Below are 23130 nucleotides of genomic sequence, written 5' to 3'. Positions count from 1 at the left end.
AAATTCATCATCGAATTTGAATTTTGAATGCGATAAATTTCCGAATTTTTAAGTAATGCTGTATTTACATGACGCCAATTTTTAAGACATTTCACTAATCCAATCCGATATTGGCCTCATGTATATGTAAATAAACATTCCAACTCGGAATACATACCTATTTACCCGCGGCCAATATTGGGTTTGATTAATATTATAATTGGCCTCATGTCAATGCATTGTGCAGCATGAGTATTAGATATTATATTTATGTTCCTTAAAGCCTCTCCTTCAATCAATTAAAATTGTGATAAAATGAATTATAATATTTATTCAATTATAAAAATACATATGAATCAATACAAAAAACACGTAAAACTATTCTATGTATTATTCCTTGATGGAATTAACGTTTTCACAATAGCATTAAAAATAACAGTCAACAACCAAAATGCAAAAATAAATACAACGAAAGAGAACACTCTGTAGCCCATTGAATACGAGATGACGAAGCACAGGATAAACCAAAACATGAAGGAGTGCGAAGCGAGATAGCGCAAAGATATCCGTGGCGGCAAAGTCTGACGAATAAGCATACTATCATGAGTGCTACTTTTAGAGTATGTATGAATGACGCACGGAGGAACGAGAACCTCTTTACTCAGAACACCCAATACATCACCTCTATTCCATGTATCTTCCATCTCACGACGATACTAAAATAATATATACACATTATAAAAATCGTTTCAGAGTTGAATGCATATTACTAATTTCGAATTTTATATTTTACCATTTCATTCATCTTAGACGAAATTTGATGCAGTACTCGAACTAAGAATGCATTCTCGAATGATTTAACCGGTTGCAAATCTGGATCGCCCATATATTTTATTTGATTAATCCGATCTTTAGCCTGAAAATTTTTGCCAAGGTGAATAAGGTGCAGGAAAAATAATTGATGACAGCACTCATTTCGGAATTACCTGCTTTGGAGACATAAGTACGTTATAATTGAAGTTATGTACAGGTTCTCTAGAAGGCAAAGAGGAATTTAAAAAGCTCCCAGAAATATTTTGATTTCTAAAATACGATTCATTATTCAATGGGAAGTTTGTATCCAACTGAAAATTAAAAGTTGATGTTTGAACACTTTATAGATATTATTTATTATACAATTGCATTATTATACAAACCGAAAAAATGCTTGCAAGCTGTGAAACAGATGTACTTAAATAAACTGGAACTTTTTTAATTTCTTCTAATGGCATCTCATCGTTATTATTATCCCCAGCAAACCAATAATAAATGGAACTGAAAATACCTGGAAAATATATCTATAGTTATTATACATGCGTGTATGTATGAATTTATAAAAATAATATAATAGTTACATCACAAAATTACCTCTTTTTTGTAATTTTATTTGTTCTTCTCTAAGTTTGAGAATTTCCACTGATTCGGAATAAGCTTGTGATGCATAAACTAGCAAATCTCTCGCCATATGTCTACCACCACCAAGCAACAGTGGACGATATTGGTTTGGCGTTATTGCGTCCGTTACATCAATTGAATCCCAATTTTGTTGATTACTAATTTTTAAAAAAGGCATAGTATATAATAAAACAACATTATCGTATTTACTAACCAAATTAAAAATTCAATGAAAATCTCTTCTATATTTACCTACTGTCTTTACTACTATTTGTTCTATCCAATTTGCCTGGACTCGATGAATTTAATAAATGCGATGATTTATTATTTAAAGTGCTCTCGGAAATAGGCATAGGTTCTATATCACAAGCAACCGAATTTTCCACTTCCATCAACAATTGAACAAGATTAGTTTGTGAAAACACCTAGAATATATTCAAAATTAAGCAACTTGGAACATAAATTCAGAAAAAATAAATTATTTTTAATTTAATATACCTTAGTTAGACGGAAAAGCATAGTAGCATTTTTTGGAACAGTTAAATTCAATCGTAAAAATCTTGGAACAACTAATTGAAATATTTCAGTATACGCAAGCAAATTTTCAGAAATAAAAGGAATGAACGAATCATCGATACGTGTCGGCCGTTGTTCTTCCGTCAAAGTATCCAATCGCATTGAAAATCTATAATTTTACCCAAATAAGTAACCAAAATATGTTCACATTACATTTAATATATTGGTAAAATGAACAAACATACCCTTTTTTCTTATCTTTCATATGAATATACCTCCATGGTTGTATGAAGCTGAACCACAATTCGAGAACCAGCCTGAACGAAGAATCTAGAGGCCATGTGTGCATCAGATGTCTGATATGGGCATGAGCTCTAGGAGATAATATTCCCGGGACGGCTCGTCTAAGTTCGCCGAGACTTGTTGGATCACCCGCCCCACCCAAAGCGAATCCATGACATTGTTTAATCAAAGCTCTAGCAATTCGTACATGTTCACTAGCAGGATATGCACTCTGAGATTAATAAAAACATAAAGAATTGGTACCAGTAAACAAAAATATTATCATTATTAAATATAATATAAAATAATTACTCTATTACGGCACATCACCCCATCAATTTGAGGGAGTTCTTGTTGCGAAGCAATGCTCAACCAGACGTCTATGAATACTTGTAAAACAGTCTCCGATCTCCATATTTCACCGCGCGGATGAAGTTGTGTGCTGGAACCACTCAAGCCGGAGCATCCCACATTTTCTTGCGATATTAATAATGATGGAAATTGTGCGTGTCTTAAAAATAAACAAAATTTTATGTATTTATAAGAAAGGGAATTAAATTATCATGTTAAATTCAAACATACCTGCTAGTTACTTGCATGTGGGAAACGGCTGGAGTTTTACCAGTGAAATCTAAATCTCTAGGATATATTGTCGCATTGATGTCGCTTGGTAAAAAGTGCAACAAATATTCGCAAGACAATTCATAGTATGTGGTATTCCAAGCATCCCAAGACTCTCTATTGTACGATGTACAATATAAATGAACAGCAAAATGAAACATATAATAATCAAATGGATCTGAGAAGCGGAATTAAGGAAAATAAAATTTTCGTTGCGTATATTATGTACAAATGTACATGTTAAGTGCTGAAATTATCTTTTCATGGGTCCTAAACAAAGTGAAACCTTGATATTAAATTTAATAAAAATTTTCAAACAATTCTGAAAGAAAATTATACTATAAAAAAAATCGATATTTTTGATAACATTTTTTTACAGTACACATACATAATTTTCTATCTATATTTTTCCTTTTCGGGCCGTGTATCTGTGCACTGATTGCATCTGTTTATATGTAAATAATTAATCATCATATTCATCCTCAAAGATCTGGCAGTTTCAGAGAGACTCCACAACATGTAGAAAAAGGATTCCTTCCTACTTTGGCCATATTGCCAAGAAGGATGTGGAAAGTTTAGAGAAGCTGGTAACCACCGGAACATTAGACAGAGGTCGAGCGAGAGGAGTCTCCCATTAGATGGTTAGACCAAATGAAAGAACTGGCGGGATCATCCCTAAACGGTGCTTTCAACTTGGCACAAGACCGGGATGAAATTGTCCACCAGATTCCACCAGATGATAGAAATGACCACAACGCTCAGTATTGAGCAAACGAGAAAGAAAAATAAACTGAATAAATTACAGAATTCATACTTACTATGCATATATAATATAATATTTTTGATTGAGTACTTAAAAAAAGGATACTTAGACTTAATGAAATTATTTGTCTGGTTTGGGGATCTACATTCACCAAATCCAAGTAGAATTGTGGAATCCGACCGCTTTCCAGCATATGAACGACGTCCACCTAATTATTGTTATATCCACCGTAAATGAAGTGTATAGAAATATTTCATTAAAATAAAAGCGGAATACTTACAGGCAGTAAGCGTAATGGGAAAGAATACTTCAATTGAGGATCGCTTATAAGTTTATAGCATATTTTAAAAATAGTTCCTGCCGGTGACAGGAAGTCGAACAATATTCTAATTTCATCAGGTGGCACCGTCGACCGAAGTCCCCAAGAAGGACGTCCATCGACCCCAAATATGCTGGATACTAATGAGGGAAGCAAGCCTTGCAATTCTTTGGCTGGAAGCGTTATGGCGAGCTCTTCCAACTGCTCGGTGCGAGCACGCAGCGGCGCACGCAAAATTGCCTCGAGTCGAGACTGAAATATCAGTAAATAATAAACAAGTGCATTATTTACTAAATCTAGTACAAAACAAAACAATAACCAAATTCAATTTTATTGTATCAACATCATTCATGATAAGTTCAAATAAAGTTTTATTTTCAATTTGTAAAAGAATAGCATATCGTATTAATTCGAGAGGAAAATAATGAAAATATAGAATATAAAAATGAATAAAACTAACCGGTAAATCCGAAAGCGCACACATCTCGATGACAGACCGTTGACATTCAAGTCTACCAACATAAATTCATAACGAAGTAAATGTTCTAAATGTCTACTTTTCAATGCTTCTTTTTTGAATAGATTTCATAATTATGTTCGTTTTTCTGATTTTAAAATGAAATAAAGCCGCCTAAATAAACTCAAGAACACAGGGTTGAAAAATATTACTAAATAATGAAATTGGGTTCGGTGATTACTAGTCAAATGTGAACCGGTCACAGGACAACCGGTCGCTCTAGATCGGTCACACGTGATCACCCGTCACACTAAAACTGGTCACGAGCAAACTGATCACGAGGAAACTGGTCACACCCGAAAATTGGTCACACCCAAAAATTAAAAATTGGTCGAATTTTCGTGTGACCAGTTTTTTCGTGACTAATTTTTGGGTGTGACCAGTTTTAGTGTGTGACCAATTTTCTCGTGACCAGTTTTAAGGTCTTTTTTTTGTTTTTTTTTTCCCCGTGAGAGGGGAAAACCTTGCATAGCCCCCCCCGGCCCAAATTCCAGGGGGAGTGTGAGATTCTTACTCACTAAAAACCCCTCTCTCTTTCAGCTCCTGCTGGACCCGCACTTAAGCATTACCAGGCAGCAGCTGGCCTTGCGTAATACGCTCACACAGGAGACAGCAGAGACCCACCTCAGGTCGCGGTGCTCTTCACCATCACCATCCCCGTCCATAGCGTTTCCTCCCCGATCGCGGCTTTGAGGGCCTCTCTCGGGGCATCCCACGCAGGACAGTGAAGCAATGTATGCTCCACGTCATCGTCAGCTGCCTCACAGTGGTGGCAGCTTGGTGTTGCTTATTTGCCTATCTTGTGCAGATAGGTTCCGAAGCAACCATGTCCTGTCAACAGGTGATAGCTCAGGTCACCGTGTGTCCTTCCGCATCATTGCGTCAGGTCACCGACGAGCCTTTGCGTCCACCTCCCAGTTTGTGTGACGGGTGATCACTAAAGCCCGGACCCAGAGCGTGCCGCGTATTGTTCAAATGTTGTAAATGCATTGTTAAAGGTTTGCCGAACCTTTTTTACAAAGGATTTACAACAATGGAACAATGAGCGGCCCCTTGGCTATCCTACCTCTAGTGATCACGTGTGACCGATCTAGAGCGACCGGTTGTCCTGTGACTGGTTCACATGTGACTAGTAGTCCGTTTACCTGAAATTGATAAATTCAATTTTTAGCAGTGGCAGCATTGAACTATTTTTGTGATGTTATAACACTAACCTTATTGTCGCCGCGTGCGATTGACAGTTGACGTTTAGCTGGTAAAATGGGAGAGTTGGGGCCTGATTGGACCGCAACAAGCAGAAAAGAACTTTCAAAACCTGTCAAACTGCTAGAGGTACTCAATTTGCCATAATTCGAATCGATAAAATCAAACATCAATTTGTAATTAACTTAATTTTAGGACAAATGGAAACTCGTACCGGCTTTTTTACAAGTGAAAGGACTAGTCAAACAGCACATCGACTCTTACAACTATTTTATAAACGTCGAGATAAAGAAAATCGTCCAAATAAATGAAAAAGTCTTCAGCGATGCTGATCCGCTCTTTTACGTCAAATACTTAAACGCCTATGTGGGCAAACCAGACGTTGAAGAAAGTTTCAACAATTCCAGACCGACAACACCTCACGAGTGTAGATTACGTGATTTGACATATTCGGCTCCCATAACTGTGGATATTGAATATACAAGAGGCAATCAACGAGTTATTCGAAATAATTTGATGATTGGAAGGTAATCGTACAGATAAATAACTATTTTTAGACATTGTAATTTTGGTAATAAATTTAATTTTCCTTGTAGAATGCCATTAATGCTCCGTTCTTCGAATTGCGTTTTGACTAATAAATCACACTTTCAACTGTCCAAATTAAACGAATGTCCCCATGATCCTGGCGGTTACTTTATAATCAGAGGTATTTAATAAGATTATATAATTTGACTACTTTTGCAATAGCGAGATATTATAATTTATATATTTAAAAACAGGACAAGAGAAAGTTATCTTAATTCAAGAACAGCTGTCCAGAAATAGGATGATTGTGGACGAATTTAAAGGATCAATTCAATGTCAGGTTACTAGCTCGACCCGTGAAAAGAAATCTAGAACCATCATTATTGCCAAAAATGGAAAATATGTCTTGCGGCACAATTCTTTTGTAGATGTATGTATTGCATTACATTGCTTTTAACTTTATCTACATATATAAAGAGTATCAATAGATGATTTTTTGTTATTTTTATTATACTTCATATGTATGTAATTGTTTCATAGGATATACCCGTTGCGGTGATGTTCAAAGCGTTGGGAATATGTAGTGATCAAGAGATTATGCAACTCGTTGGAACTGATAAAAATGTAATTAAAAAAATGGCGCCTTGCCTTCTAGAATGCCATAATTTAAAAGTTTTTACACAGCAAAAAGCTTTGGAATACATGGGTGCAAAGCTCAGAGTTAAAAGGTTGAAATACGTCAACTACAAAATTTAAATACAATGCCATTGTAACTGCATGTTACTTATAATTGTGTTTGATTGTAGATTTGTGACAGCCGCTAGTAAAATCAAAACTCCTGCAGATGAAGCTAGAGACCTTTTGGCGACTACTATATTGGCTCACGTTCCAGTAGAGAATTACAATTTTTATGTAAAAGCTATTTATACAGCTCTAATGGTTCGAAGAGTGATTGAAGCCGAAATCAATAAATTGTCTATTGATGATCCCGATTACTATGGAAACAAAAGATTAGAGTTGGCTGGATCTTTGTTGGGCTTGATGTTTGAAGACTTGTTTAAAAGATTCAATTGGGAACTTAAATTAATAGCCGATAAAATCATTCCTAAAATGAAAGCAGCTCAGTTTGATATTGTCAAGCATATGAGACCTGATTTGATTACTAATGGTCTTTTCAGCGCCATTTCTAGTGTAAGTTTTATTTATTTATTTAGTTTTTGGACCATTGTGGCATTACAGGAAATACCTAATGTGCCACAATGGTCTACATAAGAATATAAAAAACACAGTATAAAAACAAAAGCACAAAAATGTATGATAAAATAAATAAAAGAAACAAAATACAAGATAGAATATATAGATGATTAAAAAAAAAAGTACATGAAATCAAACATAAGGCAAAGAAAAATAAATTATCAATTAGGTATTTTTATTAGAACTTCTGTTTATTTTAGGGTAATTGGATTATTAAAAGATTCAAAATGGAACGGTATGGAGTCACGCAAGTGTTGAGCCGTCTCAGCTACATATCTGCCCTTGGCATGATGACTAGAGTTAATTCACAGTTCGAAAAGACCCGAAAAGTATCAGGTCCGAGGTCGTTGCAAGCGTCGCAGTGGGGTATGCTCTGTCCATCTGACACTCCTGAAGGTGAAGCTTGCGGCTTGGTGAAAAATTTAGCGCTGATGACTCACATAACTACAGAAAGCAATGAATATCCTATTATTCGTTTGGCATGCAATGCTGGCGTTGAAGACGTGCGACTGCTAGGCGGCGAAGAAATAAACCATCCCAATGTCTACATGGTGTTCTTGAATGGTATATTTATCAATTAACATTTAGATGTATTACATTTTTCTTATATCATATATATAAAGACGGTAATCTGTGTGTGTGTGTGTGTGTGTGGGTCCTAACTCTCGCCGAACATAATGAACGAATCGATAAAAATCGATAAATTAATTTTTCGACGAGAAGACTTTGTCGCGACTCGAACCGATCACCCCAAATAGCCTGAATATGGGTCTAAATTGAGCTAATGGTCTCGGACATCACGCCAAATCCAATTTTTCATTTCGCCTTTTTTTTTAAACATTAATTGAAATATTCCTTCTCGCCATATAAAAATACGTAATTTTAATAATTTCATTTAGCGAGGTTTTGAACCATTTTTTTATGTATTTATTTTCAATTAAATTATAATTATAATTTAAATTATTTATATTTTGACGATATTCGATAAAAAAATTGATTTCATTCACCGCGGGCGCCGGGAATCGAACCTCGGACCCTCCGATCCAAACGCAATGGCCCTAACGAGCTCGCGTCGCATGTCATATCGTCGCCCAGAATACGTGTTGTAAATACACATCATATGTATATGCACGTAATTTGTTATGTGTAATAATAATATTCAACGTTACGAGGTCAATGACCGTTTGTGTATAATCGGAAAATATTACATTTTGTTAACGTTAACTTTAAGAATTGAAAATTATTACAAATAAAGAATTGAAAACTATCTATGAGAGTCTACGAAAATAACGGTTCCGGTTCCGGATTTTTTTTTTAGTTTTATACGGGTATATAATAATTTTATACCCATGCGATGATATTTCATCGGGCTATTCACTAGTAATTGATAATAGTAGCAACAATTTACTGCTTAAAATTAGGTTGGCTCTTTTTAGTTGAAGTAATTCTATTTAAAAATCCTAAAAACATACAATATATATATAATCTTTTCGTTTACAGGTAATATATTAGGTATTGTTAAAAACTACGAGCGACTCATCAATGTCTTCAGAATGTTCCGACGTAGAGGACTTATTTCTGCGTTTGTATCCATTTATTCAAACCATACCCAGAGGACTGTTTACATCAGCAGTGACGGTGGTAGATTGTGCCGTCCGTACATTATAGTAAAACGTGGGCAGCCTTTAGTCGAAAACACTCATATAGCTGAACTCGATCGAGGAATACGGAAGTTTCAAGATTTTCTGAACGACGGTCTCGTCGAATATCTGGACGTCAATGAAGAAAATGACAGCTACATCGCATGCACCGAGCTAGAAATCGATTCAGAATTAACGACACATTTAGAAATAGAACCGTTTACCATTTTGGGAGTTTGTGCAGGATTGGTTCCTTATCCCCACAACAATCAAAGTCCTCGTAATACATATCAATGTGCTATGGGTAAACAGGCGATGGGTAAGTAATCCAACTATAATAAGTTACATTGTTTGTTCAATATGTATTATCAATATTCTATTTAATGAACAAAAAATTTTAGGCACCATCGGATATAATCAACGGAATCGTATTGATACTTTGATGTACAATCTAGTATACCCGCAATGTCCTATGGTCAAAACTAAAACGATCGAACTTACCAATTTTGACAAATTACCTGCCGGACAAAATGCAACGGTTGCAGTAATGAGCTACAGTGGATACGATATAGAAGACGCTTTAATATTAAACAAAGCATCCATCGATCGAGGGTATGGAAGATGTTTGGTGTACAGAAGCGCTAAGACTACCATGAAACGTTACGCAAACCAAACTTCAGATCGTATACTCGGTCCGTCTCGAGACGGAGCCACTAATAAGGTGATTAAAGCTCATGAAGCTCTGGACACTGACGGTATAGCAGCGCCCGGTGAAATGATTGAAAATAGACAAGTGCTCATAAATAAGCAAATGCCATCGGTGACTATAAGCCCTGTGATGGTGGGACAACCGCAGCAGGTTGATTATAAAGACGTTCCCGTGTGTTATAAATGCCCTGTCCCTGCCTATGTTGAAAAGGTCATGGTGTCATCAAACGCAGACGATGCTTTCTTGATTAAAATATTGTATCGACAAACCCGTTGTCCTGAAATCGGGGATAAGTTCAGTTCTCGGCATGGGCAAAAAGGTGTCACGGGATTGATCGTAGAACAGGAGGATATGCCTTTTAATGATTATGGTATTTGTCCTGATATGATTATGAACCCTCATGGTTTTCCTTCGCGTATGACAGTCGGAAAAACGATTGAACTCATCGCGGGAAAAGCTGGACTTTTAGAAGGAAAATTTCACTATGGTAAATTTAAATTTGTTTTATTTGTGATGAAATTATTCTAAGAACTGCATTTGATATTATAAAATCAGGAATTTCCAAGTATTGTCATTAAAAGCTTCCAATTTTATAGGCACTGCTTTTGGCGGATCCAAAGTCTCCGACATCTGCGACGAGTTGGCTAAACATGGCTTCAACTATCATGGAAAAGATATATTTTATTCTGGTATTACAGGAGAGCCATTAGAGGCTTATATCTACTCGGGGCCTGTAAGATTCTCATTGTTTAAAAGTATCCAATGTATAATTACGTTAATACTACATATGTAATAAACACATTTGATTTCAGGTTTATTATCAAAAGCTGAAACATATGGTGCAAGATAAGATGCACGCTCGAGCTAGAGGTCCTCGTGCTGTTCTCACTAGGCAACCGACTGAAGGTAGATCCCGTGAAGGTGGTTTACGTCTCGGTGAAATGGAGAGAGATTGTTTGATTGGTTACGGAGCCAGGTAAATTACCAACGACGATATGAACTTGTAATATAGCAATTTTTAATCACTTTTTATTAACTTGAGGTGTTTTTTTTTACAGTATGTTACTTATCGAACGTCTAATGATATCTTCGGATGCCTTTAGTACTGATATATGCAACGCTTGTGGCCGACTCGCTTATGATGGCTGGTGTCATACTTGTAGCAGCTCAGCGTCTGTTAGCACCATTGAAATACCATACGCTTGTAAACTTTTATTTCAAGAACTAACAGCGATGAATATTGTTCCTAGGCTTACATTAAAGAAATATTGCGAATGAAACTGTGATTTTATTTTAACTAAACATATTTACGTAGCTATTAGTAGAGAGTGATGGGGAGGAGAAGGCTATGTATGTAGAAAAGTAGTAATAAAATATTGGAGACATTTATGTAGGATGATTTATATTTTATAGAATACAATATATCCATGTCTAATGCCACTAACATCAAAACAGTGCAAAATAAAATTGAAAAAATATACATTTCGAAAGGGTCATAATAAGACTAGTTAAGATCCACTTTTAAAACTAGTTTGTACTACAAAAAATACAACTGATATTTTTTTATATAAAATGCATTTACATACAATTACAACAAGGTTTTAATTAGCATTTGTCTCGAATACTTTTTTTTAATAATTTTAAAAATCTATTAAAATTTGGTGTAATGACATGATAAAACTATAAAAAAATAACAATATTATCTTGGACAACACATCTTTTAAAAATATAGATATAAATATAAATATATATATATATATGAAGGCAGCTTTATCATATGCATGGATATATACTCATTCACGTATGTATATAATGTATATACAATTAAGCTATTTGACTATCGGTCGGAAGTGTTGAGAACTCTGACCACAAAAAAACCGACGACGGTAGCTGCTGCCAAACCTAGTCCCGCCTTCCACCAAGAAGCATTCTCTCCCGGTATCAGACCAAACTGTTTTAAATGCCTGAAAAGAAATTGGAATTTTATTAGATACAATCATAAATACAATATCATTTTATTAAAAAAGTATAAAAAAGCATTTCATCTACGATCGTTTAAATATTATGGTAAAAAAATTTCGACTGCGCAAAATTAGTAGCAGATTAATTAGTGTGCTCTAATTGGAATCGATAAAATTTAATACAAAAAATATTTCAATTGTGTATGTACATACAAAGGATTTGCAAATATATCTGAATTAAATATAGAACCACATTTCAAATGATTTATTTCAGTATACAAGAAAAAAATCTTTAATTTGAAATCAATATCTATCAATTCCATTTTTTATGCATTAAAATTTAAGAAAATTAAATAGAAAAAGTTTACAATTTCACTCAAAAATATAAATTTTATTATAAACATAGTGTATTTTGCGAAAATTAATAAAAATAAGCAGGTCATGCAAAATATAACTTTGCGTTATACATATTTATGTGTGACGAAAATATAATGGTGGTTTCCAACCATAACGCTAAATCAAAATATTTAAATTTGAATGTAACTGATCTAAATTTGATCAGTTGTAATACATCATTAGTCGAAAAGGTTGAAAACCATTGCAAAAGTGTTTTCGTTTTCTAAAGAACAATACCGAGCATGCCTTAAATACAGTAATCTTTTTCTTTAAAGATTGGTTGATTGTGACAGTCAATACAAATGGCAAATGGTAGTTTTTACTTTATTTTTATTTTATAAAATGTAAAACAACATCACAATAATTAATTAAACTGCTAAGAATGTCACAACTCAATTAACATAAGAATTAAAGGAATCACAAGGCCATACAAAATTTTCAAAAACTAATTTTTTGACAATACATCCAGATTATAAAACCAAAAAGACTACATTTAAACGATTAAATTATGAATACATTGGAACTCGATTATGGCATCTAAAATTTTCTATTGTAATCCACGGAAATTTTGTACCGTTGAAAATGAATAAAAATACGGAGGTTGCCATTTAGAAAGATTGTTTGTGTACATTTCGTTTGTGTATGAACATACTAGTTTGTTCATGTACAAACTATTAGGCATAAGTTTAAGTATTCTCAATCGTTAGTTCCATACTTGTATGCTTTCCGTGGGTTGCATTTTTTTAATAAAAACGAAAATGGGAATTATAGCAACGTTGTAATGCAGTTTCGATAGGATTTTCCAATTAAATACTGATTCTATTTGAAGATACCTTTTGAATGTTAGCACTCAAACTAAAACCAATAGTTCGTGAATGAACAAACCAGAGTGAACACTTGGACTGTAACATATACACATGTACATGTATATTGCATTCAAACGCTTCAGCCCACGCACGATCTTTTGAAAGTACTGTAAATCATTCTTCAAAAGAAAAAAACAGGTGCAATACAACGTATACCTCAGTGCAATTATTCATAGGGAAAGAAAGCGCATTATATTGTAACACCATCACTGAAGTATTCAAATATGAATAATTTTTGAAGGACGGTTAAAAGTCTTATGAACAAATATTACCGTTTGTTTATAATCGAGTTTTACTATGTATATTGAATTTCGACTGCAAGCCTGCACCAAACATGCGCTCAAACAATAACACCGAGCTAGAAAAACAATTACCGGAGTGGAGACTTATCAATCTTTACTATGTATGTTTGACTCACTGAATTCGAATATGACAATGATTTTCATTGGCTTGCTCTAATTTAAGAGATCTGACTGGAAAAAAATCTGACTATTGATTCCAATACTCACTTTTGGAACAGCAATACTAGATTTTCAATTAACCGTTTGCCCGCAGCCGTCTTCTATGGAAGCTTTGCGCGACAAGTCTGTAGCGCGGCTGTTTTACATAGAATTTCTGAACTTTGCACGGGATTTTGAGCCTTATATGCGCCTATTTCAACTGTTTTAAGGTTCAAAATTGGTTGAATATATTACTGAGAGTTGAATGCCATCTATTCAATTTGCTTAAAATTAATATATACCAGTCAAAATTAGTTTTTTGTGGAACCATACTGAAACCTCGTTTATGTGACGTCACGTCTGTAAACAATGGCGACGATAATGACAATAATGGCGACGATACGTCTCAATTGTATGAAGAATGATTATTTGACAATTAAGCATAAACTACGAGATATATTATGTATTTTATTGTTTAAAATAATACTTTATGTGTCAATTAACATATCTGGTTACTTGAGTAAATATTAAAATCTGTATTTAATGTCGAAAACTCTTCGGTCGGCTTAAGGTCGGCTTGTTCGCTATATTTATTGCCACGGTCAAAGGGTTAAAGACTGCAAAAGCCAAAAATCTGTAAAAATTGCACATTTTTTAAACGCTCATATCTTAAACAAGAGCAAGCCAACAAAAAATATTGTCATATTTGAATTCAGTGAGTCAAACTTAGTAAAGATTGATTAGTCTCTACTACAGGAAGTAAAAACGTGATTTTCGCTGCTCGGTGTAATTAAAAAAAAAATCAATCAATCAATCAAAGGTCTATAAACAAAAATCAATCGAGCGATCGTAGTACGTTATCATCGCCTCGATGCAACATGCAAAATCATTTATTTGAAATGCAAAACTTCAATCTAGTGGGCAAACATGTCTCATACAGTGTAAGCGTTTTACGAAGTGGTTAGTCCAACACAAATAATAAAAGAGGATTTTATTCATTATAAGGAAGGCAATGGTAACCTTGCACATGAACTAAACCACTCGGTTGATATTGGTCTGAGGTATAGCATGTCAATCATGCGTCGCAGTGGACTGCAACAAAATAATCAAGTTTAAACCCGCAATCATTAACACATGCATTTCATATAACAAATACTAAGTTGCATAAGATGTCTTTTTTTTATTTATTTATTATTTCATCCCGTCGTTGTATGCTGTCGTTCAATTTGGAAAAAAATCAATCAATACAAATTATCCATTATAAATGATTTGCAAATTGAAAAGCTGCCCGATTTCAAAGGTCAAATAATTTTACTTCACACATATATAATTTTCATTTAAGAAATACAACAGATACAGCCAGAATTTCAAGAGTTCGTCAAATCAATGTGAAAAGTCCCATGAAATAATTACATACTAAAATCATGCTAACTTTCTAAAAGGTTCAGCTAATCTTTTAATATAATACTGGCTTTACCTAAGTACTTAATTTCATTATAACGTTTAAAGCAGCTTTCGAATCAAAATATACTATACAAAGTATGTACATAATAAGAAGCAAGATTGAAAATTTAACGGTTTGTTTAAATTTGATAAAATAATGATATATAACGTATAAGCGGATAAATACACACACATTTAAATACATTCAATAGAAATGCGTGAATATTTGCATGTGTGTACATATCAAAAAATTTTATTTATCGTTTTTAATTTAACTGCTTTTTTGATGTAGAATGATTTAAAATTCAATACGAATATATAAGAAGTCTAAATATGTATAATAATTAAAAACGAAGTGAATACTAAACATAACGAAGCGAAAATAAAATACATTTATTCACCCATTTACAGCTTTATGGATTTCGCTTATCCTAATATATACTATAAAATCACGTAAGCTAATGTAATATATATTAATAATTCACCTCAAACGCCGATTTAATGAATACAATAGGAAAAACTTATAATATAGTGTGAAACTAGTGGTTGAAAATCAATCTCAAAAACTGTCAATGGAGAACTAGGAAAAGTTCAGAATAAGATCACTGCATATATCGACTAATCAGTGCATCAATATTCAGTATACCAGCTTAAGATATGAATAATTTGCAACTTACATTGTCTGACGATAAATATCTACAAACCTGTGCTTGTAAAATAGTATCCAGGCGGCTTGAAAACGACTGATAAAACATTTCTCGTGAATAATACAGTTTCGCACGGAATGGGGAAAAAAATTCATATGTATTCAACAGTGTTTCGGAAGACTTACGGGAATGCAGCCATAGTTGCCAGTTTAATGAAAATATCTTTCTTTTTATCTTTGGACGTGTAGAACTGCGGCGGCAGTATTTTATATTTGGTGCAAAAGTCGACTGGCTGTAGTAAGTAGTCTTGGTGTACTGGATCAAGATCAGATTTGGTACCGACGACGAGAACGGGTATTTTACTCTCGGCGAAATATTTCTAAAATTAAACGAACAATTGTATTGCAATATAAATTGTACGAGTAATTCAAATATCGAATGTAATACATTGCGAACTTACGATGAATATTCGCGCAATATATTCAAACGACTTGATCTGCGTCGTATCGTAAACGAGACATGCGACATCGCAATTGACTTCTGATGGCTGCAAAGGATCCGATACTCGACTCACGCCGATGTCTTTAAGTATTAAATATTTTTCCTGTGCATAAACCTGGACAGTGTTTATACAACAATGGATGGCATCGCTGTCTGTGTCAGCGGCTGGACTCTTTGATTTCTATTAAGTGGGGAAAAGTTAGTCAAAAACTTACACAAATAAAGAACTACATATAAATAAATAGTATATACCTTTGTTCCGACACCGATAAAACTTCTGCAGAATGTAGTCTTCCCAGAATCGCGCGGTCCGATGACGTGACACTGGTAAACGTTGCGACTGGATTGTTTCTTAGCCAAATCTAATTTCTTCTCACGTGTTACTAAAAATAGAAAGTTCTGAATGTAGTATATCCCATTTCGTAATGCAATGAAATCATGAGCTAAAAGTTCACCAATGTTAGGGTTACCAGATTTATTACAAGTCAAACCAGAACCCCCCCCCCCTCCTCGATAAAATCAACAATATTAAACCACTTATTTTCTAAATTATTTGATAAAAAATAAAATTTATAAATTTGAATATTAATTAACATTTAAATTGAAATTCATATTTTTTAAATTTTTCATTAGATTCGGCCTTTTGCAAGAGTTTTCTATAGTTTTCTGTAAATTTGCACTTTCTCTTCGGCATTTTTACGACAAAACTAAAAAATAATTAAACAATATTTTATAAATTTTTAGCATATTAACTACATTTCTTCAAATATTGGAATCACTGTTATCTATCACTGTCAAACCTATGTCAATACAAGGATAAAATATCATAGAAAAAACTCCAGGGGGTACTTTTTTGGGGCAGGGTGCCACAGGAAAAATTTTGCATGCTAACGATATTTTTACATGTGCAAACGTATCTAAAAAACAAAAAAGGTGCCGCATGCCTGTGTTTTCGCCCTTAGCAACCGGTATAATTTTAGTGACAACGTTAGCAAAACTCACCAACGTATAATTAAATAAAACTTTTTCTTATAATTAAATAAAATTATTCCGCGAAAATTGCTTAGACATTTTGAAAATCTGAGTTAAGGTCCTATTTACATATTAATTATCCAGCAATGCATGGCAACAGCCCGGCACAGCAGTGCACGGAAAAGACGACTTCCATTCGTACTATACAGCAGCGCACGTTTCAAGTGCAAAGCAAATCGGCTTACATATACATTATAGAGCGAGGTGATACGGCCCAATATTGCTTGCATCGTATCGTCAAGTCAATATTGTCACAATATGACGTTTCCAAAAATATTCATATGCGCATGCGCACTTTCGTTAGTACGCGTGCACTCACCACTATGACGTCACGTCAAGCGTGAATTTTTTCAGTGACATGTATATTGCTGTATAATATGAATATATGCTGTTACGTGTATACCACATACATATTGCGGAACATATGAATGTGTCCATATATATATATATATATATATATATATATATATATATATGTATGTAGAATGTGCTAAGGAATATTTTTCGTACTGCTGTTTACATGCAGTTGCTGGTCAGCTGTGACAGTATAAACAGAACTTAAAACGTTGCTAGGTATCTAAAAATATGTAAGCCGGGCAAACATTTGGGCGGCCCAAAAGGTTTGCTCAGAACACTGGGACACGAGACTTAAAAACGGTGAAAGTCCCGATTAACCAGCACATCCTACAACCCTAACTAGTGTATGTAATGTAAAATTTTCTATTGTGAAAGCCATATTTTAACATAATATTAAAATGTATCATTAAATACCTTGAATGGCAGTTGCTTGTGACTCATTTTCATGCACATTGAAACCCAAGTAAGCCAAATATTCCAGGGTGCGAGGTAATTCAGTTAACGCCATCAATGACCAGCGACACAGCCAACCTTGAAGATTCAAGTTACCCTAAAACAAATGTCAATATGTATAATATAAACTTACAGAGATTCGATTTCAAAGCGAAAAGAGCGAGTAACTGAGCCATTACTTTTTCGTTAGTCGGCACGGTTTGTCTGAGGTGGTGCCAAGGAACTTGCGGACAGCAGGAAAATACGTTGCGAAGTTCTGCCGTATTCAAAGCGCCATCTTTATCTTTGTCATGCCGTTCAAATAATTGTGTTAAAAATTGTTGACCCCTGTGAGACAGTTCGGTGGTGCATCCGGATGGAACTTTTATCCTGTAATAATACATAGATTAATCACACTGTCGATAAAGACAAATTATACAAGTGCTATTATTATGAACATACACTGGATATAAATATTCAGAGGACATTTCAAGACTTTCGTTGTATCCAAACTTTCTCAAGACAGTCCATGTAGTTTCGTTGCGACCGCGTTGTATGAAAAGACAGTGTAAAAATAGGAAGCCCTTCAGTGTAATGGAATCTTTTTCTATACCGCCTACTACGTTTTCAGCGAGCACAGCTTTCACTTCATCTAATACCTGAAATGAAATATTTTAATTAAAAATTATAATATAACGAGTTATGTACATATTTATTTATTTAATTTATTATTTTAAAATAATAATAACAACAATAAAATGACCAGTGTGACCTGACAGTTTGCCCCAAAGCGTCACACCAGTCTTACAAAAATATAGAAAGAAAATAACAAAGAAAAAGCAATAAAAATTCCAATCATTCATCTCATTCAAATAGTCTCATATTGAATCGCAAGAAACTAACCAGCTCATCAACATGACAATTGAACAGGTCAAAATGCTCATCAATCACATTAAGGAACCGGATAGCCTTTACAAGAGACGAGTTATTTAAAGCAGACGTTTTCGCAGGAATAGGTTGGAAAATTAAATGATGACGCAAAACTCTACCACACTCCGGCGCCGAAAATTTAAGTTCCAATAAAATCGAAGGGTTGACGATTCTTCCCTTTAACAATCCAAAGAAATATTTGGAAATGGCAATAATTCTTCTCAAAGATAGGGAGTCAAAGCCTAGCCATACCTTGTAAAAAGGCAGTGGGAAATAAATAAGGGAAATATTTATATTTCTTCATATAAAAGCATCTAAGAAATTTTTTTTGAACTCTTTCTATCAAGAGAGAGAATTTAATTTCAATAGGACTCCAAATTACAGACCCAAACTCCAATATGCTCCGGACAAACGAACAATAAAGTAACACCATTATACTCGGATCTTGGAAGTAGTGAGAATTGCGCAAAACAAATCCAAGCATTTTGGTAGCCCTACAGCACATATCTGAAATATGAGTCGAAAATTTGAAGTCACTCCTAAACAGTATACCAAGATCAACAGTTCGCGTTAACTGATAGTTCCGAAGGCTATAAGCGAACTCAATATTACAATAGTGTAACGTGAGAACATGAAAGAGAGTATCCACTGTCTAAGTACATTCGTTGGTGAGCAATAGAGACCCCAGATTAGGCGAACGGGACTCAATAAGTGCCCGAACAAAGGATATGCTGGAGTTCTCCTAGACAATAGATACCTAAATAGATCGGGGAAGCTGTGGTGGGCAACTTATCCTTTATAAGTAGGTACACACGGTAGATCAGATTATTCTGGAGTGAGCGGTGGTTACTTGTGAATCTTAAGAGCGGTGGTTACTTAAGCAAAAATACTATACCTTTGGTTTAAGAGGACTATCGAAACATCTCCTTTGGAAGTGATTCAGTTCATAGTCATTCAACAAGCCATCACCATCGATATCACACACTTTGAAAATCCTTGTTAGAGCTTTCCGACAATTGTCCGTCAGCTAAAAAAAAATGTTTTAAACAATAAATATAATACAATCTGATCGAGAAGACATTCAGATAATAAAATAAAGCATACATCTTGTTGTTCCATTATATACAAAGGTGATGTTGGATGCAGTACTGCCTTTTGAGCATAATAAAACATTTCGGAAATATTGCTCAAAGTCTTGGCAGAGCATTCAATGCAGCTATCAATTTCAGGAAAGCTTTCGGCTATTTCCAATATTGACTAAATAATCAAAACGTACATTAATTATATTACAAAAACCGTATAATATAGCAATATATATGTACATATATATAATATATTAAAAAAATAGTACATGTAGTGTTGAATAGTCTATGAGATCCACTTTATTTCCAACTAAAACGACTGGTTTCTTTTGATCTGGAGCGCATGCTTCGCGTATTAGTGGCAACCAATGAGAGCTGACTCTGTTCAACGTCTCTTCATCATCCACGGCATAGACAATGCAAACTACATGAGATTTTTGGATTTCTTCTGTCAAATTATCTGATGTTTGCTCGGCAGCTGAAAAGTAAAACCATTTATAGCAAGTGCAAGTTTACCACCTACGAATTCAAGCTCTTTTAAAAAGCATACCTGAATAGTCAACAATGTTCGTGGGTACTTGTTCAGGCGTGACATCAGCGGGTATTGTGATTTCTTCAGCTTTTGATGGTACATCTTCGGCGAACTCTTCGCTCACGAGGGAAAGTATCAAAGAGGTTTTGCCCACGCCCGCATCTCCGACAAGCAGTATGCGAACTTGTCTCCGTGCTGAGTTTCCCGTCACCATTTTTTCTCAATGAATTCTGAAGAGTATAATAATATTGATATTGTGAAACATATTCATATCGATAATAGTCTAATCTAGAAAATTTTCGTACTGAAAGAATTAGCAAAATCTAAGATTATCAGTTGCCGTGGAACAATGCGTTTATTAACAAGTGTGATATTTTATGATATGAAAGCAAACTGAAAAATAGTCCATCTGCTCTGTGGATGTTTTCACATTAGTATTACAATGAAGATTGTGGGAATGTGAAATATGTACGTGACCGTTATAGATCTAAAATTCTTCACTATTGTTTAAATTCCATGATGAGTATTCACGGTAGTATGAGAAAGATCTGTGCCCATACATCCGGAAGATAAGACAGAAAGTGTGAGAGTGTTAAGTATTTTTGAAGTCTACGATGAAAATAAATTACATTTACTTTATTTAACCGTAGAAAGGAATATTATTTTTACTTTATTAATCTTATCTTTTTTTATATGTATGTATAATACAATCAAATTATTTTCACTTTATTATTAAAATTAATTCAATTTTGGCTATTATAATCTGACATCTCATAATTCAGTTTGGTCAATATTTGATTTTAGAATAATAACAAATTAAGAATTAATCTTTGAAGGTAAAAAATACACCGTTTCTGCAGTTATAGTATTCTGCATGAAGAATCTAAGCCACATCAGATTGTACCTTTGGGAATATCTTTCAAATGATATTCTAACAATTCAAATTTGCCATATTTTTACTATCTAAATTTGGTAATTTTTTATATCTCTTATCTCTTATTCTAATTTATACAAATGCTAAATGAATTTCATTTTATTTTTTTAATTAATTAATTTTTTTTATTCAATTAGTTTTAAAAATCATATTTTTTCTTTTCTTTTCTTATATTAATATTGTGTTTTTTTTTGTTTTATTGTTCTACATATGTATTATTTATTGTTCTATGTATTATTATTATGTATGTTCTATATTATTATTGTTCAATGGTCCTTGCGGCCGTATACAAAATAAAATAAATAAATAAGCAATGGTGAATGGACTATTTCCCATAAGAATTTTACCTGTGGTTTTATACTGTTTTTTTTTTTTACTATTGGTTCTGTAGAAACAACAACAACATAAAGAAGAAGATTCTAGCAAATTATTAAATTATTTCAGTATATTAAAATATAGATAAATTAAAAAAGTATGAAAATTTTATTATTTTGGAATTCATTTTAGTGAAATTTGACTATTATTTATTAATACAAAATTTTAAGACAACTTTCAGTTTCCCGATTTCATAAAATAAATAAAACTTTTAAATAGTTCTTAAGATTTTTACAAACGTCTTCTAACTTTCACTTATTCCTTTTAATTAACATTAAAATAAAATAAAAATTTGCAAAATAGATAGTGATCACCAAACATATGTATATTGAACAATAAAAAGATTACAACAGTAGTTTTCCACAAATAAATATATTTTGAATTAACCTTTCAAACATTTTAAAACCAAATACACTTATTTCACCACAAACTATATTGATGCAAAACTCATTCCCTATCAAAACAACAAACATCCTTTCAGTTAACAATAGCCCACAATGATTCAAAAGGAATACAAAAATCATTAAAAAAAAAAGCACACTGCTGAAACCCGAGTGACGCTATATATGAATTTGAAGCTGAAAGGAAAATTAAAAAGTGTGATTAAATAAGACGCGAGACATTTACCTATGTGTGTGAATACGATGAGGTAAGCCTAGTATGGGGAATCCGTGCAATGTGCAGTAGCGGTCGGGCGTCCTTGACCCGCGCACTCCAGGCCAAGGGCAGCGTGGAAGGTGGACGATGGACGATGGACGATGAACAATGGACGATGCACGGCAGTCGACTGGGTCAGCAGAGACTCGAATGCGCCCCCGGGTGCTCCGCCCCCGCACGTCGACACGCTTCGCCCGCGGAGAGAGCGACTCAACAGCGGCCGCGGCAATTTCAGCCGCACGCCGCTGTCATACTCACACCCCCACCCCACTTCGAATATGTAATCCTATTTATACACATACATGCACACGCCCCCTATAATGACGTTGGCTCTTCAACTGTTTCGGCCGGGCGCCTCCTTTTCTGCGCTACATTTTTGGGGGTTCCATTCAATTTTACACACACACGCGCGCACTCGGTTTTGGTAGGTGTCGTGGTTGTCAAACTGTTTTATATCTAGAGGGATATTATGTATGTCGCCTAAATATTTTGTCAGTGGAATAGATTTAGAACATTTATAATCGGAAATGGTGTTCAACCAGGCAGTCGATAGTCGAATAGGAGTAAAAATAGGCGGCGAAATTATAAATAATATCCGTTTCGCTGATGATACGGCAATATTGACTGAGAGTGCCGAAGACCTGCAATCGTTATTGATCGCAATTGATCATTCATGTAAAAAATGGGGTCTATCTACCACTTCAATGCCGTTGACGGCTATAGCCGCACACATTATAAGGCGAAATTGTGTAATTAAAGAATTCAGCTAAAAATCAAGAG

At 34.2% G+C, this 23130-nt stretch overlaps 3 protein-coding genes across 4 annotated transcripts; 1 reads left to right on the top strand and 2 right to left on the bottom strand.

Moving 5' to 3' along the window:
- Positions 1–290: 290 nt before the first annotated feature.
- Positions 291–4450, bottom strand: LOC143920657 (sphingomyelin phosphodiesterase 4). Its single transcript, XM_077443581.1, has 13 exons — positions 4375–4450; positions 3876–4166; positions 3701–3803; positions 2794–3010; positions 2524–2722; positions 2175–2443; positions 1912–2098; positions 1666–1838; positions 1387–1571; positions 1176–1303; positions 966–1103; positions 773–895; positions 291–695 (listed from the first exon to the last, which is right to left on the bottom strand). The coding sequence occupies exons 1-13, from the start codon at positions 4396–4398 to the stop codon at positions 363–365; spliced, it is 2370 nt and encodes a 789-aa protein (XP_077299707.1). The 5' UTR covers positions 4399–4450; the 3' UTR covers positions 291–362.
- Positions 4451–5274: 824 nt separating this feature from the next.
- Polr3B (RNA polymerase III subunit RpIII128) lies at positions 5275–11153 on the top strand. The gene is made up of 12 exons (XM_077444637.1): positions 5275–5763; positions 5830–6161; positions 6231–6343; positions 6417–6592; positions 6703–6890; positions 6969–7353; positions 7617–7980; positions 8917–9375; positions 9458–10252; positions 10362–10498; positions 10578–10741; positions 10824–11153. The coding sequence occupies exons 1-12, from the start codon at positions 5692–5694 to the stop codon at positions 11041–11043; spliced, it is 3405 nt and encodes a 1134-aa protein (XP_077300763.1). The 5' UTR covers positions 5275–5691; the 3' UTR covers positions 11044–11153.
- Miro (mitochondrial Rho GTPase) lies at positions 11147–22644 on the bottom strand. Of its 2 annotated transcripts, XM_077444638.1 has the most exons (13): positions 22321–22644; positions 20403–20614; positions 20122–20330; positions 19875–20027; positions 19666–19797; positions 18303–18499; positions 18041–18230; positions 17823–17958; positions 16272–16402; positions 15979–16200; positions 15704–15897; positions 14449–14520; positions 11160–11729 (listed from the first exon to the last, which is right to left on the bottom strand). In XM_077444638.1, exons 2-13 carry the CDS (start codon positions 20596–20598, stop codon positions 11603–11605), a joined length of 1959 nt encoding a protein of 652 aa, XP_077300764.1. In that variant the 5' UTR covers positions 20599–20614; positions 22321–22644; the 3' UTR covers positions 11160–11602. The 2 variants fall into 2 exon arrangements, with proteins under 2 accessions (XP_077300765.1, XP_077300764.1); XM_077444639.1 differs by lacking the exon at positions 14449–14520 and having other exon boundaries at positions 11147–11729.
- Positions 22645–23130: the final 486 nt, after the last annotated feature.

The sequence above is a fragment of the Arctopsyche grandis genome, chromosome 13 (genome assembly GCF_051622035.1).
Source record: "Arctopsyche grandis isolate Sample6627 chromosome 13, ASM5162203v2, whole genome shotgun sequence".
NCBI lineage: Eukaryota > Metazoa > Arthropoda > Insecta > Trichoptera > Hydropsychidae > Arctopsyche > Arctopsyche grandis.
The sequence above is the reverse complement of the archived record's forward strand: the minus strand, read 5'-3'. Positions and strand labels throughout refer to the sequence as shown.